General features: G+C 37.8%; 1 protein-coding gene across 1 annotated transcript in view; it reads left to right on the forward strand.

The window, feature by feature from the left end:
* Window positions 1–20,920, forward strand: part of st6galnac3 (ST6 (alpha-N-acetyl-neuraminyl-2,3-beta-galactosyl-1,3)-N-acetylgalactosaminide alpha-2,6-sialyltransferase 3) — a 74,335-nt gene that overhangs the window by 35,833 nt on the left and 17,582 nt on the right. The window contains exon 3 of the mRNA XM_082174092.1: window positions 12,497–12,906. Within this exon, the coding sequence (XP_082030218.1) occupies window positions 12,497–12,906 (410 nt within the window). The remainder of the gene's footprint in view (window positions 1–12,496; window positions 12,907–20,920) is intronic.

The following is a 20,920-nucleotide window of genomic DNA, read 5'->3' on the forward strand; positions in this document are numbered from 1 at the left end:
GAAAATTACAGGATATTTTTTATAGTATAGTGACCTCTTATATGTCAAAAGATCAAGGAAAATTTGATTTCTCAATTCATCACCCCTTTAATCTGTCAAGGGCAACTGTAACACCAGTTGTGAAAATAAAATTAGGTAACACTTTATTTTACAGTGTCTTTGTTACACACTTTACTTGCAGTTACTTTAGTAATTACTATAAATTGTGCTTAATTACATGAAACTAACCTAAACCACACCCTAACCTTAACCCTATAGTAAGTACCTCAACCAAATCCTAATCCTACCCTAACTCTATAGTAAGTACATGTAGTTAATTATTAATATTACTCAGTACTTAAATGTATAATTGCATTGTAACACGGACACCTTAAAAAAGGACACTGGAAAATAAAGTGTTACCGTAACACCTTAAAATTGTAACGTTTTGGGGAGGATAAGCAACATGCACAAACTAGACTTTAATGATGAACACAGAAGTAACACAACACATTACATAAGACAATAACCAATAGAGGACTCAATTTAACAGGCAGTATATATGTAGGAACTAAATATGACCCAGCTGATAATTATAAGTAACCATAGGGACACGATCAGAAACCAAGGAAACTGAAACTAAACAGTGCAAGGAAACAGGAACTAAAGGAAACCGAACAGGATATCAAAATAAGAGTCCATAGAACTAAACATAATCGTGACAAAAATAAAGTGTATAAACTTCTTCTCTATTAGAAATACAAAGGGATTTACAGCATAGGGATGCAGGCAGAGAGTTTCTCAAGGTGTCCATCAGTTGAAACCTATGAAAGCATTCATATCAAAGCGCCCTTTGAAGTGGTTTGGGATCAGCAATGATTATTCTCCCTTTGCATCATGCGTTTCATTTGGAAAGTAGTGTTAGTCTATTATCTGGGTTGAGCCTGTTTTTGGTAACTATTCTTTTTTGTCCCTTTCTATTCTATTTGTGTCCTTGTTTGCAGGAAACCCAGGGTGTTTGATTGAGTATGTCATTAGTGTATATTGTCAGCACAGGATTATGTTCCTATACATGACTTAATCTAATCAGAGACAATAAATGTGCCTCTACTGACATTTATTTTGACAGAAATATGCGACTTGCCCTTTAACAATGAGCGATGTTTAGGGCTGATAGCCATGCCAAGGACATTGTGCTATAATTTTAAAAACGGGGTTCTGCCGGCAGAGGACGTTTTATCCAAGATTTTGTGCAAAATATTACCTTCACATATGCATATCAAGATCACTTTTTTGGCCTATAATGAAGTGGTAGAACAGAATCCCATGGAGGCCCCTGTTTGGCACAAATAGATATATAATTTTCTTTATGAATAATTTATAGAATAGTTCTGAAGCATCTTGATGAATTTCAGGGTTAGATGTAATCCCGTAAGATTTATTATTATAGTTGTACGTTATCACTTAGTATGACTTTAAGCTGTTCTAGATTTGATTTCGTGTTCATATTGTCTTTAATGCTTATTTTGAAGCCCTTTCTTCAAGGATGTATGTATAATACTCTATTAATGTAAGATATAAGAACATGTGAGATTACTAGAATCAACGGCAGATCCTAGAAAGGTTAAAACAGAAATAAAAGAGTAAAACTCAATAAAATAATTATACCCCCTTAAATTAATGATGAAGATCTGATTCAGCAGTCAAGCAGTCTTAAGATCAATATGCTTTTGTTAACTGAAGCAAACATTTGATCTCAAATTGACATAAGCATTTGTCTTCAGCAGCTCTCTCATTAAAGATTCATTTGCTTAACATTTTTACACAATTCCGTCAGCATATTGCTGAGAAAATATGCACATTTTTACTCTAAACAAGATGTTTACTAATTAAACATGGATATAAAATGTATTAAGCCTTCTAAAGGAAAGTGGAATTACATTTTGAAAATAAATATGCCTTTCCAAGCAGTGGAAACTAAATTGATGCTTCACCATATAAACCAACTGAAGTAAATTAACAAAAGTAATTTTCTTAGCTAGTAATTGCCCATTCATCATAGTTTATCTTTATTTTCACTTGTTTATGCCTTTTAGTTTTGGCAAATATTGTTTATGCTTTTTAGTCTTGGCAAATAGAGCTTATGGGAAATAAAGGTTATCCAGCAGTCCTGTAGCCAGTCATTTATGCATCATCTCTTCTGCATCTTGTCACAGAGACTGTGTTTGTTTTGACAGGTGAATCCGGACTAGTTTTTGGTTTTATTATGTTTACTGGAGTTAGGGTACTGAGTGGGGGAGACAACGTTAATTCTGTGCTTAAAATGCCACACACATACAAAATTATAATAATAAATAAATAAAAACTTGAAGAGTTTATCAAGGCTTGCAGTGGTCTGAAGTATTGTATTCCATCTCTTGAATACCAAATGGAAAATGAATTATTTCTCTCTCTCCCCTTCTCTCTCTTTCTCATTTGTCTGTCAGCATTGTATAAGCAGTGTGCGTTGAATATTGCAGTAATTACAGTAACACGTGCCATTTCTTCCGAACAAAATTAAATGAGTATGTAAATGAATACATTTGATTCAAATAGGGTTCCAGGCTTGACACGTGTGCATATTTTTAAAAGCCCATTATTCAGTCTCTTAGTAAAATGCATGTGTTTGTGTATCCATCCCTAATTGAGGATCCCACAATGCAAACCATTTGTTTCTGTCTTCCAGCAATGTTGGGTAGATTAGATTCAGATTGGGTAGATTTAGTTAATTTAATCTTGTTACTTAAATCTCCCATGAAATCCTGCACAAGAAGATTTCTGTAATGTTTTGATTTAAAAAAATTGCAAAGAGGAACATATTCCCTAAACCGCATCAAAACAAAGTGGCAGTCTAAAAAACAAAGTCAATTTTAAGTGCATTAATTAACACTGCTTTTATTACATATTAATAAACTACAATAAACTACCCAACTGAGAAATCTAGGACAAATATGCAAATGTCTTTAACCAGCTGGACTATTTTTATGATAAAAGCTCTGGTCTGGGGCCGTGAGAGAATGGCGCGAGGCCGGTGGTATGATTGATAATGAGCGACACCTCTCGTATCCCTCACGGAGGAGCGGAAGCATAAAGGAGGAGCGACGACAGTGAAGATCGAGAGAGGAACAGGCCTGGACGTGTGTTGTGTTTTGTGTTTTATTATATGTGACAGCAGTCGTCCGTGAGGGGCTGCTGTCTTTTACTTTCATTTTGTATTTGTTTATTTTATTATTAAATTGTGTGTTGAACATTTGGCGGTTCCCGCCTCCTTCTTCCCACAACATCTAACTGCGTTACAGTCTGCTTTGTAACTGTAACGGTCACCATCAGACTATTGTCATTCCCTCACAAACTACATTTCCCATAACTCACTGCCCGGACTCTTCATCCATTATCACATTCACCTGTGTATCATTATCTTGTTTAGCTCACCCCATATAAGCCTGGTATCCTCATTCATTATCTGCGAAGTCTTGTTTAGTGTTACACTGCAATTCTGAGCATTCTCCTTGGTTTCATGTCTCTTGGTTTTTGGATTTCTTGACTGTTCCGTGGATTACTCTTTTGCCCTTGTTCCCTGCCTTGTTGTGTTTGTTTGTATGGACTGCCTGCCTGTGTTTGACCCTGCCTGCACTTTGGATTACATCTTTGGATTACCCTGTTCAGTGTTCAATAAATACTGCATTTGGATCTCAACCTTTGTGTCTCAGAGCAGTTTGTAACAGTAACACACTTACTTAGTCATTGCTATTTGCATTTGATGTGTGTCTCTATCTCTCTCTCTCTCTCTCTCTCTCTCTCTCTCTCTCTCTCTCTCTCTCTCTCTCTCTCTCTCTCTCTCTCTCTCTCTCTCTCTCTCTCTCTCTCTCTCTCTCTCTCTCTCTCTCTCTCTCTCTCTCTCTCTCTCTCTCTCTCTCTCTGTTATGACCTTGTTTTCAGTCTGGTTTAACATATCCAGAGGTGCTGAACTCTGCATGAGGCTTTAGATCAAAAGTGCTAATGCATGAAGCCTAGTCATAAAACAAAACAATGAAGTGATAGCATAAACATTACACATAAACTATGCTATTCACTTATCAACATGTTTTATTGTAACTGTCAAAACAAGCTTGTGTAATGTGCATAATCTCCTTTACTGTTGATATTTTTAGCATAATATTTTATTAGGTGCACAATAAGTAAGCTTTTATTTTACATGCTAACTTATTGCTTAATATACTGTATATTGCTGCACAGACTTCCCATTGTAGATGAAAATATGATGTTGAATAGCAGTGCATATTAATTCATCTGTTATATGACAAATCACACTCCTGTGTGTTTTTCCATGTGCGCATATATTACTTGTTATTCTGCCCAGATTGGCAAATGAAATCTAGGCACAGTCCAGATGCTCCAGAACGGTTTAATGACTACTAACTATGATGTGACAGTGTGTTCCTGCTCCAACCAACCAATTAATATGTGTACATCAGTGCGAGTTGTGAGTCCAGCAGCAGAGACAGACTGGGTTTAAAATAACAAGTGAGAGTCTATGGCTGCACTGAAATGTTCCTCAATCTCCCCAAAATGATTTTGTGCTGGTTGTGTTCCAGGCGTGCTACTGAATAAAAGACCCTTGAATTTGATGCAGGCTGACTGGTAACTATTGGAGAGAGTCCAAAAAGGATTTAATGTGGCAACTTGGATTAAGTTTAGAATGTGTGTGTTTTTTTTAATTCAATTTCAATTCAAGGTTTTAAACTGAATTGAGATGCACATTTTTAATTCACATTGAATTTTAAAATATAGAATGGAAAAAATATTGCTTTGTGAAACTTTTGCTAGTTTAATGACGGTCTAAAAGGGTTCTCCCTATTCTCTTAATGAGTAATGGGTGTGTTTTGGGTGTAACGTGCAATAAACCAATCAGAGTCTCATCTCCCATTCCCTTTAAAAGCCAGTTGCGTTCGCGCCATGGCGGATTCGCTATTTACATGACGGAATTTGCAAGCGGTAAAACTGAACGCTTCTCTAGCGAGGAAACAGATCTGCTCGTGCGCGAGGTTAAAGCGCAAGCAGAACATATACGTGACAGGCCGGATTCCACCATATCTTTATGTACACAATAATAATCTTTTACATTTGAATCATACATTTGAATCATATTTAAAAATGTTTGTGCTCTGCTGCACGTCCCTGTGTGTGTAATAAGCAGAGTATACGCGTGTTGTGGACCCACCTATAGGCGCACATTACTAATGCGCCCTTTAAATAACAAAATAAAAAAAATATACAGTAGCGCAGTTAGCTCAAAATAGCAGCGCGCCAACAGTGCGCCTGAACACACCTCGTTTTCAGACCAGCGCATGGGCGCAAATGCATTTGCTATTTAAACAACATGAAACTAGCTGAAACTAGCAAAAAACACTTGCGTCGCGCCTGGCGCTGCATTGCACCAAGTGTATTATAGGGCCCTTAGTTTTTTCAGTTATTCATACAACCTCTGATGCACAAACACATCATAAGTGTTGTTTCGTGGCGTCATTGAGTGTTTCGGGTCTTTCAACAAACCCTTCAGGCGACCTGACCGAGGTTGATCAAACCTCTGTCTGTGTCCAAGTGGCATTTTGCAGTCCCACGCGTTACCTCTTTTCAACCATAGCCATCTTGATGCCCACTGTTGCTGATGGCTCTTCTCCTGTTTGCACCAGTTATTCCCAGCAGTCCAAAAGACTTGTTGAGGGAATAACCTGCAAATCCTCGCCAACCCACCTCCACTGGCATGCACCTGGTTTTCCACCCATTACAGCGGCAGGCCTCCATGCAGCAGTCCCTCATACTTCTCCTTCTTTCTCTCCTGCGCCTATTCCATTCTCTCCTCCCAAGGCACAGTTAGCTCCAGTAGGAGAAGCTGTTTGATAGACCAGACATCATCCTGGTCTGGGGGATGTGTGCTGGAATTTTCAGCTGCCTATCCAGGTCCACTGTCATCACCCTGTCTCGTGCTGTGTAGAGTAAGCCAACAGGGTTGTTTTTTCCTCATGGGCTGCTCTCCCTCCTTCATGAATGCAATCATCCTGGCTGTAGTGTTGGTGCATCTGCTCTCATGATCCCCTTACTGATTGCCTCAGCTATGGTCTTGAGGACTCGATCGTGTCTTCAGCGATAACGGCCATCGCTCAGGGCCCAGGAGCAGCTGCTCAAGATGTGCTCAAGAGAGCCTGTCTTGGAACACATGGGGCATATTATTAGTTTAGTTTGAATCTGGGTTCATTTGAAGTGCTCAATTTTTTTTTGCAAATCGCTATGATACCCTTGAGTGTTAAAAACGTTCTTGACTTCTTGCTTATTTTTGTAAGGAACACTCGAATATTAATGTTTATTTATTAATGTTTAAGATAACATTTCGGCTGCAGTAGCTGTCCTTCAGTTTTCTGTAATAATGAAGACTGGTGGGTTTAATCAGACTTCAGTGTTGTGTGATATGCTTCCTGATGCAAGCCAGCACTGAGTGTAAACTTATGCAGCAACCAATCCAATCCTAACCTGCATGTCTTTGGACTGTTGGGAAACCAGAGCACCTGGAGGAAACCCACATGGATAAAGGGAGAACATGCAAACTCCACACAGCTGTCTCAGTTGGGACTCAAACCGGTGAGGCAACAGTTCTCTCCACTGAGCCACCATAGACAAGAGAGACAATAACGTTCTAAATAAAAGACACAAGGTGAGAATCAAAACAAAGATCAGAAAAACAAAATTGTTTGGGCATAGTGAAATTGTGTATATTGATAAGAGAAGGGGGCTGTGCACTGAACCCTGAGGTACCCCAGTGGTTAGTTGATGTGATTTAGACAGTCCTGCAATAAACCTTGGCTATCTCATGAGGCACGACTCAAGGTAGCTCCGGTCATCTTTCTACCCCACAGACCTGAACTGTTTTTGAACATGACTGGCTTTTCTAAATAGGGGTCATGCTCTAATACCTACTGTATATAGTATTTTTTTTTTTTACTTTAATTTACTTAATTATTATATTAGTCAATGCAGTATGGCTTTAGCCAATATATTCTGTACTCCTTTATTTAAATACTTAATACAAGTATTTATTTTATATTTGAGGCAAATTAAGCCCCTTTCACACAGAGATTCCGGAAAATACACTAATAATGTGTCCCGGGATTTGTCCAGGGATCGTTTGATTTTGGTTCATTCACACTGCCAGTGATTTTCCAGAATCTGTATACAGTGCGTTCACACATCCCGTAAAGATTCCGTAAAGACATGTGACATTGATGTGATGTGTAATGTCTCTGCAGCGTCTTATGCATATTCTTTTCTGATTCGATCATAAATTAGTGCATCACGTACCATTTCACTAACCTGGTGAAAGATCTCAGCATCAGCGTCATCACCACGCCACAGCCCTTTGCGGCATTGATCCTGCCTTTTGTTCACACAAAACCTTTTTTTTTGTTCTGGGACTGGTCTCCGCAATGTTACGAGGTCCCCATCCCGGGATCGATGCCGGACTCAATTCCGGGACGTGTTCGTGTTCACACAGAAGGCACTCTGGAAATCTTATGCCAATTTTCCGGGATCAACACGCTGTATGAAAGGGGCTTTAGAAAATCGACTTGTGGATCTTCTTTACTTTAATTTCCATATATTTCTTTGGTCTGATGATACACATAATCTCATTTAAATTTTTGGAAGCCAAATGTCTATCATTTGCCAAGCACTAAGTGTGTCTGAAGGCTTACTGCTGTTTTTTTTGTTTTTTTTTTTTACAGTGATTCAGTGTTTGTCTTATCAGTTCTTTGTTCCCAATAGAATAATGTGAGTAATGTTACATTTAAGGAGGCGTAACTCAAATTACTTCCTAATTGTTACTGATCTGCTGGTCAGCCATAAGCTATTGATCGGCCCCTGCCACCATTATCCTGTCTTGAGCAATAGCAAATTGTTCTCAGATTTGCAGATCAGCCAAGCAGTGCAAACATGCTCTAATTTGTTAGGGCAATCTCATGGCACTCAGCATCCCTTTGGTATTCTAGGTGGATAAATAGAAAGACCAGGGTGATAGATTTAATGCCATGGTGTTGATGATTAGTCATTACACTCCTGGTTAGAAGGGGTAAATGTTTAAGGCTCCTGTCAAAAGGCTTGTTTGACTTGCAGTGCTGCGCAGACCGATCAGCGTCTGACTTGAAGCGGTGCAAGCCGGTTAGAAATTTTGTCTGACTTGAGACGACGCTGACACCATGTAACTGTGACGTATGCCATCAAAGTATCGCAAGAGTGATTCAAGAGCAGTCGGCAGACTCAGCCGGCGCAGCTTCTCAAGAGTGACTCACGTCCTCTAATGACGACACAACCGTTCCACTAGTGGCCGAATCCACCGCATGACAACGATCACGTGTTTCGTGTTTATTCTGACACCTTCAGTTCCACTAATGCTTACAAGTATGTTTTTTTAATTATAGTAAAATCTCTTTTCATGTCGCAATGCTATATTGTGTCATGTTATCATAATGAAACTGATAAAACAACATAGATCCCACTTCATTGGTATTTAAATAGTATAGGCTTATGTTGAACTTTATTCTTGTACAAACACATGCTGTATTAAGCAGTACTTAAAGTATTGAATGAAAACGTCTCTGAAAAGTCTTTGAATTTGACAAATATTGCATTGATTTCACTTCAGCTGTGGTAAAGTATGCAAACACAGCGCGAGCGTCACTACGGGATGCAGAAAGTGTCCGACTTCACGTCTCCGTTTTCAGCTCTTCACCGACTGCAAGCGTCAACTCTCGCTAATCCAGCATCCAGCATCGAACACACCTTCTGTATGCATTTCACACTCTGCATACTCTCATTTTTAGTATATTTAAGCAGACTACGCAGATGTAATCTTTTACTGTGGTTCTCAATTCAGGCTAAGTACCACTTTAATCAAATCAGATCTAAAATGTAATTTGTACGAATATGTAAATGTTTTAATTGTGAATTTTCATTTAATCTCATGCAGATTGAGATTTTTCCCCCTCACATGCTGTTTTCTGTATTTTCGTCCAGTATGCTGCTTCATAGATGGTCACTGCAGCGCTCCATCATATCATGTATCACGATTGGTTGTGGTTTTGTTTAATGTTGTCCATGTTTTCATGTCTTTTGTTTTGAAGTTTTCCCATTGTCATGTTCCTGGTTGTGTCATGTGTTCCTTATGTGATCCTGTCATGTGCCTCCTTGTTTCATGTGTCATGTCCTCATTGGTTGTTTGGTTCATGAGTTTCTCTGTTCTGTTCTGTTTTGTTATTGGTTCATTGGTTGATTACTTTCAGGTGTGTCTTAAGTCATTAGTCCCCACTGTTCTTTTGTCTAGCTTTGTTCCCTGTTACTGCTGTTGGTGTGTTTAAGTTCATATTTTGTTCATGTTTATCGTCAAGTCACGTCTTTGTTTATTTTTGTATTTGTTCACGTTTTTGTAAATAAACTGCATATGGTTTCTCATCAAACTTGCCTTCAGTGGAATCGTTCCGTGCTTTTCCAGATAGATTTTTGTTCACAAAATTCAGAAATGTACCATGGACCACCTGACTATATGAGAGCCATAAAAGTGGATTCTCAAAAAAAAAAAAAAAAAGTTGTGGTTCTTTCCACCATAAAATGGATGGTCATCCAGTGGTATGCATGACACTAACAAGAACCGAATATAGCAGCAACATTCACAATAATGCCACACTTGGCTGCACTTGAAAGCACACAGCATCACCTCAAACGTCATGTACCCACAGAGACACTCAATAGATTTAGTGCTAAGACTGAGATTTAGGTGAACAATTCAATGGGAAGGTATATCTCATTATTGCTGAAAAAAGCCTTTTGTACTTTATTCTTTTTTTAAAGCCTTATAGTGGCATAGATTTTTCTGTTATGAGACCTTTTTGATATGTTTGTCAAACTATTTTCTAACAAAACATGCATAATTTATATATATATATATATATATAAAATCTAAATGATCAAACTTACTGTAAAGACATTTTTAATGTTAAAAAAGACAGATGGTCCAAATTTTATATTGTTTTAGTAAAAAAGTTCAATTTGGTTATGGGTCAAGAGAGTGTCCATGATAACAATTCTATTTATATAGCACATTTACAACAGTCACTAGAAATCTAAAATCTATTCTCTGGTGAACTAGAGATCTGTGAATGAGCCAGTGTAGAGATCTGAGAATAGAAGAGATGTGATCATATTTACGACGCTTTACGAAGAAGTCTGGCCACAGCGTTTTGTACTTTTTATTTTTATTTAAAAATTTTATATAGCGCTTTTAACAATGTAGATTGTTCCAAAGCAGCTTTACATTGATAATAGGAAATTAAAGTAAAGTGTTTTGGCTTTACAGCAGCTCTAGAATAAAGTTATTGTCCAGCTAAAGTTAGTTTGATTGATTCACTTCCGTTGCAACGATCATTAGTTATTAACTTAACTTGTGCTAACACGACACCGTTTTAATAGAAAACTCTTCAGTTCTTTCTGCGCAAACTTCAAAAACGCGAAGTTTCAGACATTTCAGGACTGCGCTGTCGTCGCATACTAGCTGAAGACGAGCACTTTGAGACTTGGATTATACCGCAATATAAAGAATTGCATTAATCTAGCCGAAACGTAACAAACAGCCATCTCCAAAGTTTTCGGAGTGAGAAAGCCTTTGATTTTAGACAATAGATGAAGTTGATAGAAGCTGGAACCGATTACCGACATTTTGGGCTAGCCATGATTTAACCTCCTCTGAGCATTGCAGAAGAGATGTAATCGCTACAGGGTTGTTTCTTTTGATTGGTGTATAAATTAGTGTCATCCGCATACAAATGAAAGGAACCTAGAGTGATTGAATTCAATTAAGTTAGAAAAATAAGCATCTTTTGCAGACTTGGCAGCATTCTGGTAAGACATTAGAGAGTCTTTGAACATTTGGAAAGAGACATGCAGCCTGTCCCTTTTCCATTTGCGTTCTGCCTTTCTACAAATTTGTCTTTGGTGATGGGTGTCAGAATTTTGCCACAGTTCATATTTTGGTTTGCACTGTGAGGCTTAAGGGGAGCAGGTATTTGGTACCTTAAAGGTGCATTGTGTAATATTTAGGAGGATCTGTTGACAGAAATGCAATATCATATACATAACTATGTTTTCAGTGGTGTTTAAAGACCTTACATAATGAACTGTTATGTTTTTATTACCTTAGAATGAGCCGTTTTTATGTACATACACCGCAGGTCCCCTTACATTGAAATAGCCATTTTGCGCCATCATGTTTCTACAGTAGCCCTAAACGAACAAACTACTACAGAGCGCGTTCTTCGTACAAAGAAGCTAGCTTAAGTCAGCGAATAAAACACTGACTCAATCATGAACAAGTAACAATAATTTTCGCAATAACATCGTTTTACTGAATAATTAAGTAAACGTAATTTCTTAATTTATCTTTGTAAAGAAACCTCATTGCTTAACTGGCTACTCTCTGCTGTCTCAGACGACGACGTCTTTTCCTGTCGGCCACCGTAACTTCTGTTGGTTGCAATTCGTAACCTCACCACTAGATGCTGCTTAAAATCACACACTGCACCTTTAAGTCAGGGCGAATATAAAAGGATATTTAAAAACCACATATGTAAGCTTAGCAACAAAAAAGTAACGTCTCTTTTTCAAGATACTGTAAGTTTAAAAATAACTTTACTGTAAGTTTTGATCAATTTAATGCATTATGTAAGTTCAGCAAAAAAAAAAAGAAGTAACGTCTCTTTTTCAAGATACTGTAAAGATAATTTTGTAAAATTCAAATAAGCCTCACAGATCTTTATTGGAAAGGGTTTAAACAAGTTTTTGATGCTTGTTCAGTGAACCATAAACAGTTATTGCACATGCACCTTTAGAACAGTCCTTAAGACACTAGCAGTTTACAGGCTGTAGACAGTTAAGGTCACAGCTGTAACTTAGGACACTAAAGAGACCTTTCTACTGACTCTGAAAACACCAGGAAAAATATGCAGAGGATCCGTGATCATCTGTGTGAAATCTTAGAAAAAGAATCATGGTTTTCACAAAATTATATATTATATATATGAATAGTTCAGATGCAAAAGCCTCTAAGTGCCATCTGAAATTTGAATGATCATTTTTATCAAGCTCGTATAATTCAGTAATTTCACTTAAATGGCAATGAAAATTACCTATTAATTGTCATTTAAGTGAAATTACTGAACTTAAATATACAAGCTATTATTCTAGAAGAAAATTTCAGATGGCACTTAGAGGCTTTTGCATCTAAACTCTTCATATATGTATATATATATGATTATATATATATATAATTGATATATAATTATTTTGTATTATTTAGTAAAATAGACTATGAAAGCTTGCGATGCATGATTTAAATGAACCTCTAAGGCTAATTAACCCCATTTCTCTTCTTTTCTTTTAGCCGTTGAAGCTGCACTGTGAGGTTTGCAGTATAGTGTCCAGCTCTGGCCAGATGTTGGGGCGTGAGGCAGGGACTGAGATCGACCAGTCCTCCTGCATATGGAGAATGAACAACGCACCCAGCCGGGGCTTTGAGAGGGACGTGGGCCGCAGGACGGACCTGAGAGTGGTGTCTCACACTAGTGTTCCTCTGCTAATCCAGAAGCCCCAGCACTTCTTCGGCCAGGGGAACGAGACCGTCTATGTGGTCTGGGGACCCTTGCGCAACATGAGGCAGGATGGCAAGGGCATCGTGTACAACATGCTGAGGCAAGCGGTGGAAAACTACCCACAGGCTCGCATCTACGTCACCACAGAAGAGCGCATGAATTACTGCGACACGGTTTTCAAAAAGGAGACAGGCAAAGACAGGTGAGAGTTTTGTAACCACCTCATGTAGTCGGCGACATGTTTGTGATGCACTCTGCGTATGGAGGAGGTAATAAATCTGGCCCGGATTCTAAACATTAAGCATCTTTGGCCACGTTCACACAGCAGCAGAGTCCTGTATTTGAGTCCTTAATACGTTTACATTCACACACAGACCAGTTAACTATTTACAGGAGTGACAACCTCATTCTATAACCGAACTCACACACATACATTTTCAGGACTCACACCCGCATTCTCTGAAAACTTGCACTGTTATTAACAGAACTGGACTAGACAACTATTATCCGTCACGTCATGCAGTGCGAGAGAGATGCTCTGTCTACCTTGTGTTGCTGGTTTTCATGTGTGGTTTTGCTTTTAGTATCTTACTGAAGGTTTTAGATCCAGTCTCTGTTCTCCACCGGAGCGTCTCCCGTCAGTTTTGTGTTCTATGCGCGACTCAAATGCTCCGTTTTCCACCCAGATATAAATCTGCTGTCGGTTAATGAAGATTTGAAAAGAGACAGTATTCGAGAGGCTACTGTAAGTTGCTGTGTGAATGGGACATTTCGAAGTAAATGCGTTTGTCAATCCCAAACACTGACAGCTTAAACATAGCCTTAAAGCAGCACTCAGTAGTTTCGGGATTTCTTCGCTGTATTCTCGCTTTTTGCTCGCAGGTTTCTCTCTAGAGCTCCCCCCACAGCTTCGGAATAGATATTTGACAACACTGTCGTAAAAACTCGTTGGTGATTCTCAGACACCAGAGGCTATAGATAAACGACATCAAAGCAGATGGGACGTTCTTTAAAACGTCTTCTTCATTCGGGTTCGGACAGCGTGAGGGAGCGCAATAATGACAGCATTTTAGCAGATTTCTTTTGGCCGTAAAGCAATTGTTTACATCGCGAGACCTGATATCACGCGAGACTTCCTGACGCAGCGGCCGGCGGCCCGCCGGCTCAAAGTTGCAAGTGCGTATTTTCCGCTCACGGGCACCAGGGGGGTGCGAAACGACCACCATTCAACCCGAAATAAGTAATATAACCATTCCAATGACTCCGAAGCTGTTCAGTTAAGGTAAAAAAAAAGTTACTTAGTTCACCTTTAAAACCATAAAACTTATTACATAACTGTACATTAACCCAGGAGGTTCCAGGCAGTGGCTCATATCTGTGGGTTGTGCACCATTCAGAACTAAATTGAGTATACCTTTGAAATTGCAATTTTGTGAATTTTAATATATCTTTAATTGAGTTAACAAATAGGATGGAAAATTGTTATTTAAATTTACTAAAGGTTAGATTTGTTTACGAATTTCTGTAAAAAAAAAACAAAACAAAAAAACTGCTTAATAATATTTTGAAAACTTTTGTCCACCAATTCAAAGTCATGTGGTACAACTAACATGCAGAAACAGGCAGAAAAACATAAAACAGGAAATAATATTAATCAATAAGTCTATTAATTTTTTTATGGCAAGGTTAGTTCAGTGTTCACGCCACCTACTGTCAGTTTTAGTTTATTATTTAAAGTATAATTTAATCAATTTCCATATAAAAAAACTAAAACAAAAAGGTATAGTTCACCCAAAAAATGTTATTCTGTCAACATTTACTCACCCTTATGGCTGTTGAAGCCTAAAAGTTTATGTGTAATAAATTCTATATTGAATCATATCAAATATTTTTTTTCTAAAGCTACTTTTTGTAATGTCTATTTGATGCTTCTCTCATTTAACACAATAATGACTTTAAATGATCTTTTGGGGGTAATTTCTCAGCCAGATTTTATGTGTGATTAATTTGCGATTAATTAGATTAATTAATCGCCACATCATGTAATTAATTCGATTTTTTTTAAATTAACACTTGAGAGCCTTGATATTTATTAACTAAAAAAATTTATGGTTACACCTCATGACATTTTATTAATTAAATTGAATTATAAATTGTTTTAATCCATGTGAAACCAACATGAATACAAAGATTACATTTCTAAAAACTTATTTATCATGGACACTCTCTTGACCCATGACCAAAAGTGTTTTTACTTTAAAAAGTCAGTTCATAAATTGACTTAAGAGCCTTGTTTGAAACTTAAAAGACAAAAAAAGAAAAGAAAAAAAGTCTTCTTTTTTTATAGGACTTACTGGCAGACATGGATAAATTGATTGAGACAAACTTATGCACCAACATGAATCCCGGAATGCCAGTGATTTAATTTGACCGTTTCACGTCTGAAACCAATGTGTTCTTTGTGCTCTTTAGATACGCAATAACTGTAAAATCTGTAGCCTTCTCTAAAATGCCACTTCAGTAGCTCAATGTTCTCAAGAGGCAGAGTAGGTAAAAATCTTCCTTGTGTTGTCGTCAACATCCCCGCGGTACCAAAGGTGAGATGCCGTCAGAAGAAATCAATGGATTCTCAAGGTTATTTGAGTTCTGAAGAGCACTCGCTGTGTGCTAATGAGTCTGGCACACTGTGCACTCGTAGCGCAGGAATTAATCAGCTGTTGATATTACTCATTACAGTCATCAGACCATAACATAACACCCTCATGAATGTTTCATTTGAAGTTGAGCGCTCACAAAGTCAGCAGGTTCACTGTTACTCTCTAAAAAGTCGCCCAAAAATCTCTATTTCATGGAGAGGCTTAGATTGCATTTGATCAGTCTGACTGAAATGCTGAGATAGTTCTGCCTTTCAAGAGTAATCCCCACATGATAGTCCTAATGCTGTTGTGTTATAGCACAGATAAGAGATATTCCTAAGGAGGGCTGGAGAGGATTATCCTTTATCCTACATCAATTCCTTTAGCGGAAAAGCAAGCAGATAGTGATGTCTCTAACAGCGTGCTGAGGTTTGTACATCCGGTAGGTGAAATGCGGCCATTTACCGCATAGAGAAGAGCAACTTATAGCGTGAGTGTGAGTGAATGCGTGGCCATGAGCAGATGTGTGTGTAATGTCACTAATAAATCAGCCTTAATAGAGCAGATCGGCATGTCAGGAAACAGTTGGCAGGCAAGCTTTTGTTTTGAATCACATTTTAGGAGCAACCTCGCTCGCAGACAACACCTGCGATTGGACGGTGTGGATGAGAGGCAGCAAATTATCGCTAATAAAGTCTAAATTCACAGAAGACTGCGGAAGAATTCAAAAAAAGAACTTGTTATATCAGATACTGAGAGTTAAACAGTTAAAAAAGTAAAACATGAATCCCACTTTATATTATGTCTTTAATAACTACTATGTAGGCTACTTGCATAAAATAATGTTATATTTTGCACTTATTGTGTTCATGTTGTATTGTAAAACACTTGCTGGTATTGAAGTGGGATGTGGGTATGGTTAGGGACCGGTTTCACGCTCTGGTTAGGTTCTCCTGAGAACTTCAGAGTAGGGTTTGGACATGAGAGACTGCAACCTGTCACTTCACACTTTTGAATCCTTTTGAGGTCTACTCAGACGGTAATGGATTTAATGGCTGTTCGGTTTTGGCGGGAGTGTGAAATGAACAGTATTGATTGTCTTTTTGGTGTGTCAGTATATGTCTTTACTGGATTCATTTCAGCACATACAGACTGATGTCGGATTTAGGATTGTGTTTTAGGGGTCAATGACATGATGCTAATCAAAAAAAAAAAAAAAAAAATGTTTAAAGAGGTCTCTTATGCTCACCAAAGCTCAAGGCTCACCAAAAATTACGGTAACACTTTACAATAAGGTTTCATTTGTTAACATTAGTTAATGTATTAACTAACTTAATGTATAATTAATGTATTAACTAACCATGAGCAACACATTTCTTACTGTTTTTGTTAATCTTTGTTTTAACATTAGTTAGTTCAAATACAGTTGTTCATTGTTTGTTTATGTTAGTTCACAGTGCATTAACTAATGTTAACAAATACAACTTTTGATTTTAAAAATATATTAGTAAGTGTTGAAATTAACATTAATAAACGCTGTATAAGTGCAGTTCATTATTAGTTCATGTTAACTAATGAAACCTTATTGTAGAGTGTTACCAAAAATACAGTAAATATTGTGAAATAATATTACAATTCAAAATAGCTAATTTCTACTTTATTTTCTATGCTACTTGTTTATTTTTATTTTATTTTATTTTTCACTGATGTCAAAGCTACATTTTCAGCAGCCATTACTCTAGTTTTAAGTGTCAGATGTTTAATATATACGTCCCCACCAAGTTTTGCCAAAGTCAATATTGTCCCTACTACTTTTTTAAGCAATTGAAAAAAATAGCATGCAGAAGTCTTACAACGCCTCTTCAATCCATCTTTCTTCATAATTTAATTCATGCATGCAACACAAAATACATTTGTGCCGCCCAGACAAGCCTGATCTATAAACCTTTCCACTCACATATCGGGATTTATAGCTACTTATAATTTTTTGTGAAACCATGATACTTTTTTCTTTCAGGATTCTATGATGAATAGAAAGAAGAACAGTAGAACAAATAGTTAAAGTCTTTTACAACAGAGGTATCCCCAGTAACAAGGACCAGGAACTGTTACGGTGGCCAGACAGAATGCAAATGCAGAAACTGGGCTTGAATAGTGAGTTCAACACCTGGTATTAAGATGTGTTTTGAGTGAGTAAATGAGTGAGGCAGTGCAGTGGTGAGTAAGGACCCGGTGCAGTCGTGACCAGTGTTGGGGAAAGTTACTTTCAAAATTAATGCATTACAATATTGTGTTACTCCCAAAAAAAGTAACTAATTGCATTACTTAGTTTGTATAGAAAGTAATGCGTTACATTACTTTTGTGTTACTTTTTCTCACATTGGCTGGGCTTGCTTGTTTTTTAATAACAACAAAAACAGTTATATTTTTGGCAAATGTAAAGGTCCTTTCACACCAAAAGTGAAGTGAATAATCCTCAGGCTGAGTATTCCTGCACAGTAGAGTACAGTAGAGGTAGAGTACAGTAAAGGTAGAGTACAGTAGAGTACAGTAAAGGTAGAGTACAGTAGAGGGCGCCGCTCAAACAAACCTTTCAGCTGCTGTTGTTCTGGATTAAAGAACAATAGGATACAGGAGAAGGAAGTTCAACACTCTTATTTCTAAATCTAATCTAAAGTAATATTTGCTTATTAGTATGGTTGAATTAGATCATTGAATGTCAGCAGCAAAGACATTGGTTAATGAAGTGAAATTAAATACATAAGTATATTTGTGTAATTTATTAGTTAATTATAAAAGTTTTGCCCAAGATTCTGAGATTGCATTTGACTGTTTTTATTCATTTTGAGGAATACTGAATGTTTTTGTTCAAGTGAGATGAGTAAATGCATGTTCACATTTAGTCTAGAACTAAAATAACCATTATGTTCAACACACACACACACACACACACACACACACACACACACACACACACACACACACACACACACACACACACACACACACACACAAACACCTCCTCACTTTATTTCTCTCAACACAGAGACAGGAGAGCTGTCAGTCAATAAATGTGAAAAAGTAACTAGCGTTACTTATTTGAAAAAGTAACTTAGATATTTTGTTGTAAATTGAAAAAGTAATTAATTACTTTACTAGTTACTTGTAAAAGTAATCTGATTACGTAACTCAAGTTACTTGTAATGAGTTTCCCCCAACACTGGTCGTGACAGCGTCAAGGTCAACAAATCTGGTAAAATATTAGATAATTTGACCTTTTTTATGACAAGTCAAGGTTAGTTCAGGTCACATGGCAATTTTAGAGTCAGTACATTTAATGATGTAAATGTTTTAAACTGTATAGAACCAAAATAAATACAAAGAGTGCTATTATAGGAACTTGACACTTGTTTTAAACTAGATTTTAAAACGTTTTTATACATCTTCTTTATCATGGATACTTTTATCTGGCATTGCCCTTCAGGCATAGATAGACTTATGATTTTGTCACATGATTTGTGATGGAAGACTAGGAAAGTGACACCAAGCACAAACTCAGAACACCCTAGCAACTGCAAAGCAACATGCTAAAAGCCTCTCAAAACCCCTTTGCAACAACACCCTGGCAACCTTTTTGGACTTCAGAAAATGTAAAACTCTAGTAAAACACTGATGGTTTGCTCTTGCATTATATGCTTTGGACATTTGTGTGCTTTATTATTAATCTCTCTTTATTATTAATATCAGTTTTCACATTGTTCAGCACCTAATTCCAGTTTTGAATGACTGTCAAACACTGAATGAAATCCCAAGAGTACATCTGAACATCCATTTCTGTCTCATTAGTCCATTGTGAACCATCAATCAGGCCAACAGTGTGAACCAGCAGCAGGGGAAGCGAGTGACAGACACTCCATTATTTTGAGTGTCAGACATCCACCCATCTGATTGTGAGAAGCAGTGACATTTCAGATATGTGTGATGGCAGCGCTAATGTTGCACATGATGAAAGAAAGCTTAAGGATTCCAGGAGAATGATTTGAGCAATTGCGATCTCTCCTGATACTTTACTGTTCTAAGTGGAAGCAATCTGAGGCTGACTGTCAGTTTCTTACAGTAGCCATTACAAAAAGTGCTATAGTAAAATCACTGTTTAATCAGACTTAACACAGGAAGTAAACAACCCAGCTCATTGGGAAAACGTGGCGACATTTTTGCAAAATGATATATCATTGCTGCTTGCACAAATGTCCTGTGAGCATCGCTAAGAAATGAATACAGATGAATGTGAATCTTGTAACATTTTACTATGTTAGTTGTTGCACTTATCGTAGCAGTTCGTGAAAGAAATATCCAGTGAATGGCGCTTAAAGTTTAATGCTCTATCACGTTGTAAATAACGTACACCTACACTAAACCCTACCTGAAACCTAACTGATAGTTGCTGTCTTGCTGAGGTGTTTTTTACTGTTCCCAAACTGTACTCCTTACAGGAGCATAGTCTGGGGGTTGCCTTTTTTTTCTCCTCACCTCTCCTCATGTTATGCTGTATTTTTTTTCCTCAATGCTCTGTCTTCCTGTCCTGTCTACCCCCTTGTCATATTGTATGTATGTTTGTATGGACAGGTTGATGGCTAATTTCGCTGGTACTTGTGACTAAGTGACAATAAAGAACAACAACAACAACAACAATAGTGTTAATGAAATAAAACATGAGATAACAGCACATAACTGAAGCAACCATGCCATTGTTTGCTTGCTTCTACAAGTCTTTGAAGTCTTTTATTGTGATCTGTGTTTTGCGGGACTCAAATCCAAGTACTGCGCATCCGCAAACGGAATAAAAGTTGTTGGTGTTTTTCTGCCAATAGAGTTCAATTCTGCTGTGAATTTTTTGTATAGGTACGTTTTTGGAGTTTTGCAAATGAGGCATGCATTGGAAGTCAAAGTGAAACATGATTTCAGCCGTGAAAATGTAATATGTAATATGAATGTAGAAGACTCTTGGATATTGTTGATACAATGCGAGCACCACGGGTTCAATGGCCATTTTATACTCAAGGCTTTAGCCCAGACTTCTGTGGATGCAAATGAAGCATTCCTTTGATTCAATATTGGAATATTTGCCATATACTTTAAAATACCACAGCCAAAGCGGGACAAGGAGTCTGCAATCCACCATTGAGCGTGCTGAGAGGGTCTGGAGCGGAGAAGCTGAGTCTCAATGGTTCTGAGAACGATCCAGTGATGATCGGCCGCTGCTTTGGTCCGTCTGGAAGCCTGCAACAAGTCCTCCTTAGCCCTCTTCCAGGTGCAGGACAAAGCAGATAGGTTCCCGAGCAGGGAAAATTGGTGGTGATAACCACTAGAGCATTGAAAAGGAGACATGACAGTAGATGCTACCGGCAGGGAGTTGTGGGAATATTCAACCCACGGTAGTTGTTGACTCCAGGAGCTTGGACTATGTAAACCAGGCAGTGGAGAGCTCGCTCAAGGTCCTGGTTGGCTTGTTCGGACTGACCGTTGGTCTTAGGGTAAAAACCTGAGGACAAACCCATTGAGGCCCCGTTTTGTTTACAG

This window comes from Leuciscus leuciscus (assembly GCF_965113295.1).
Source record: "Leuciscus leuciscus genome assembly, chromosome: 6".
Classification (NCBI taxonomy): Eukaryota; Metazoa; Chordata; class Actinopteri; order Cypriniformes; family Leuciscidae; genus Leuciscus; species Leuciscus leuciscus.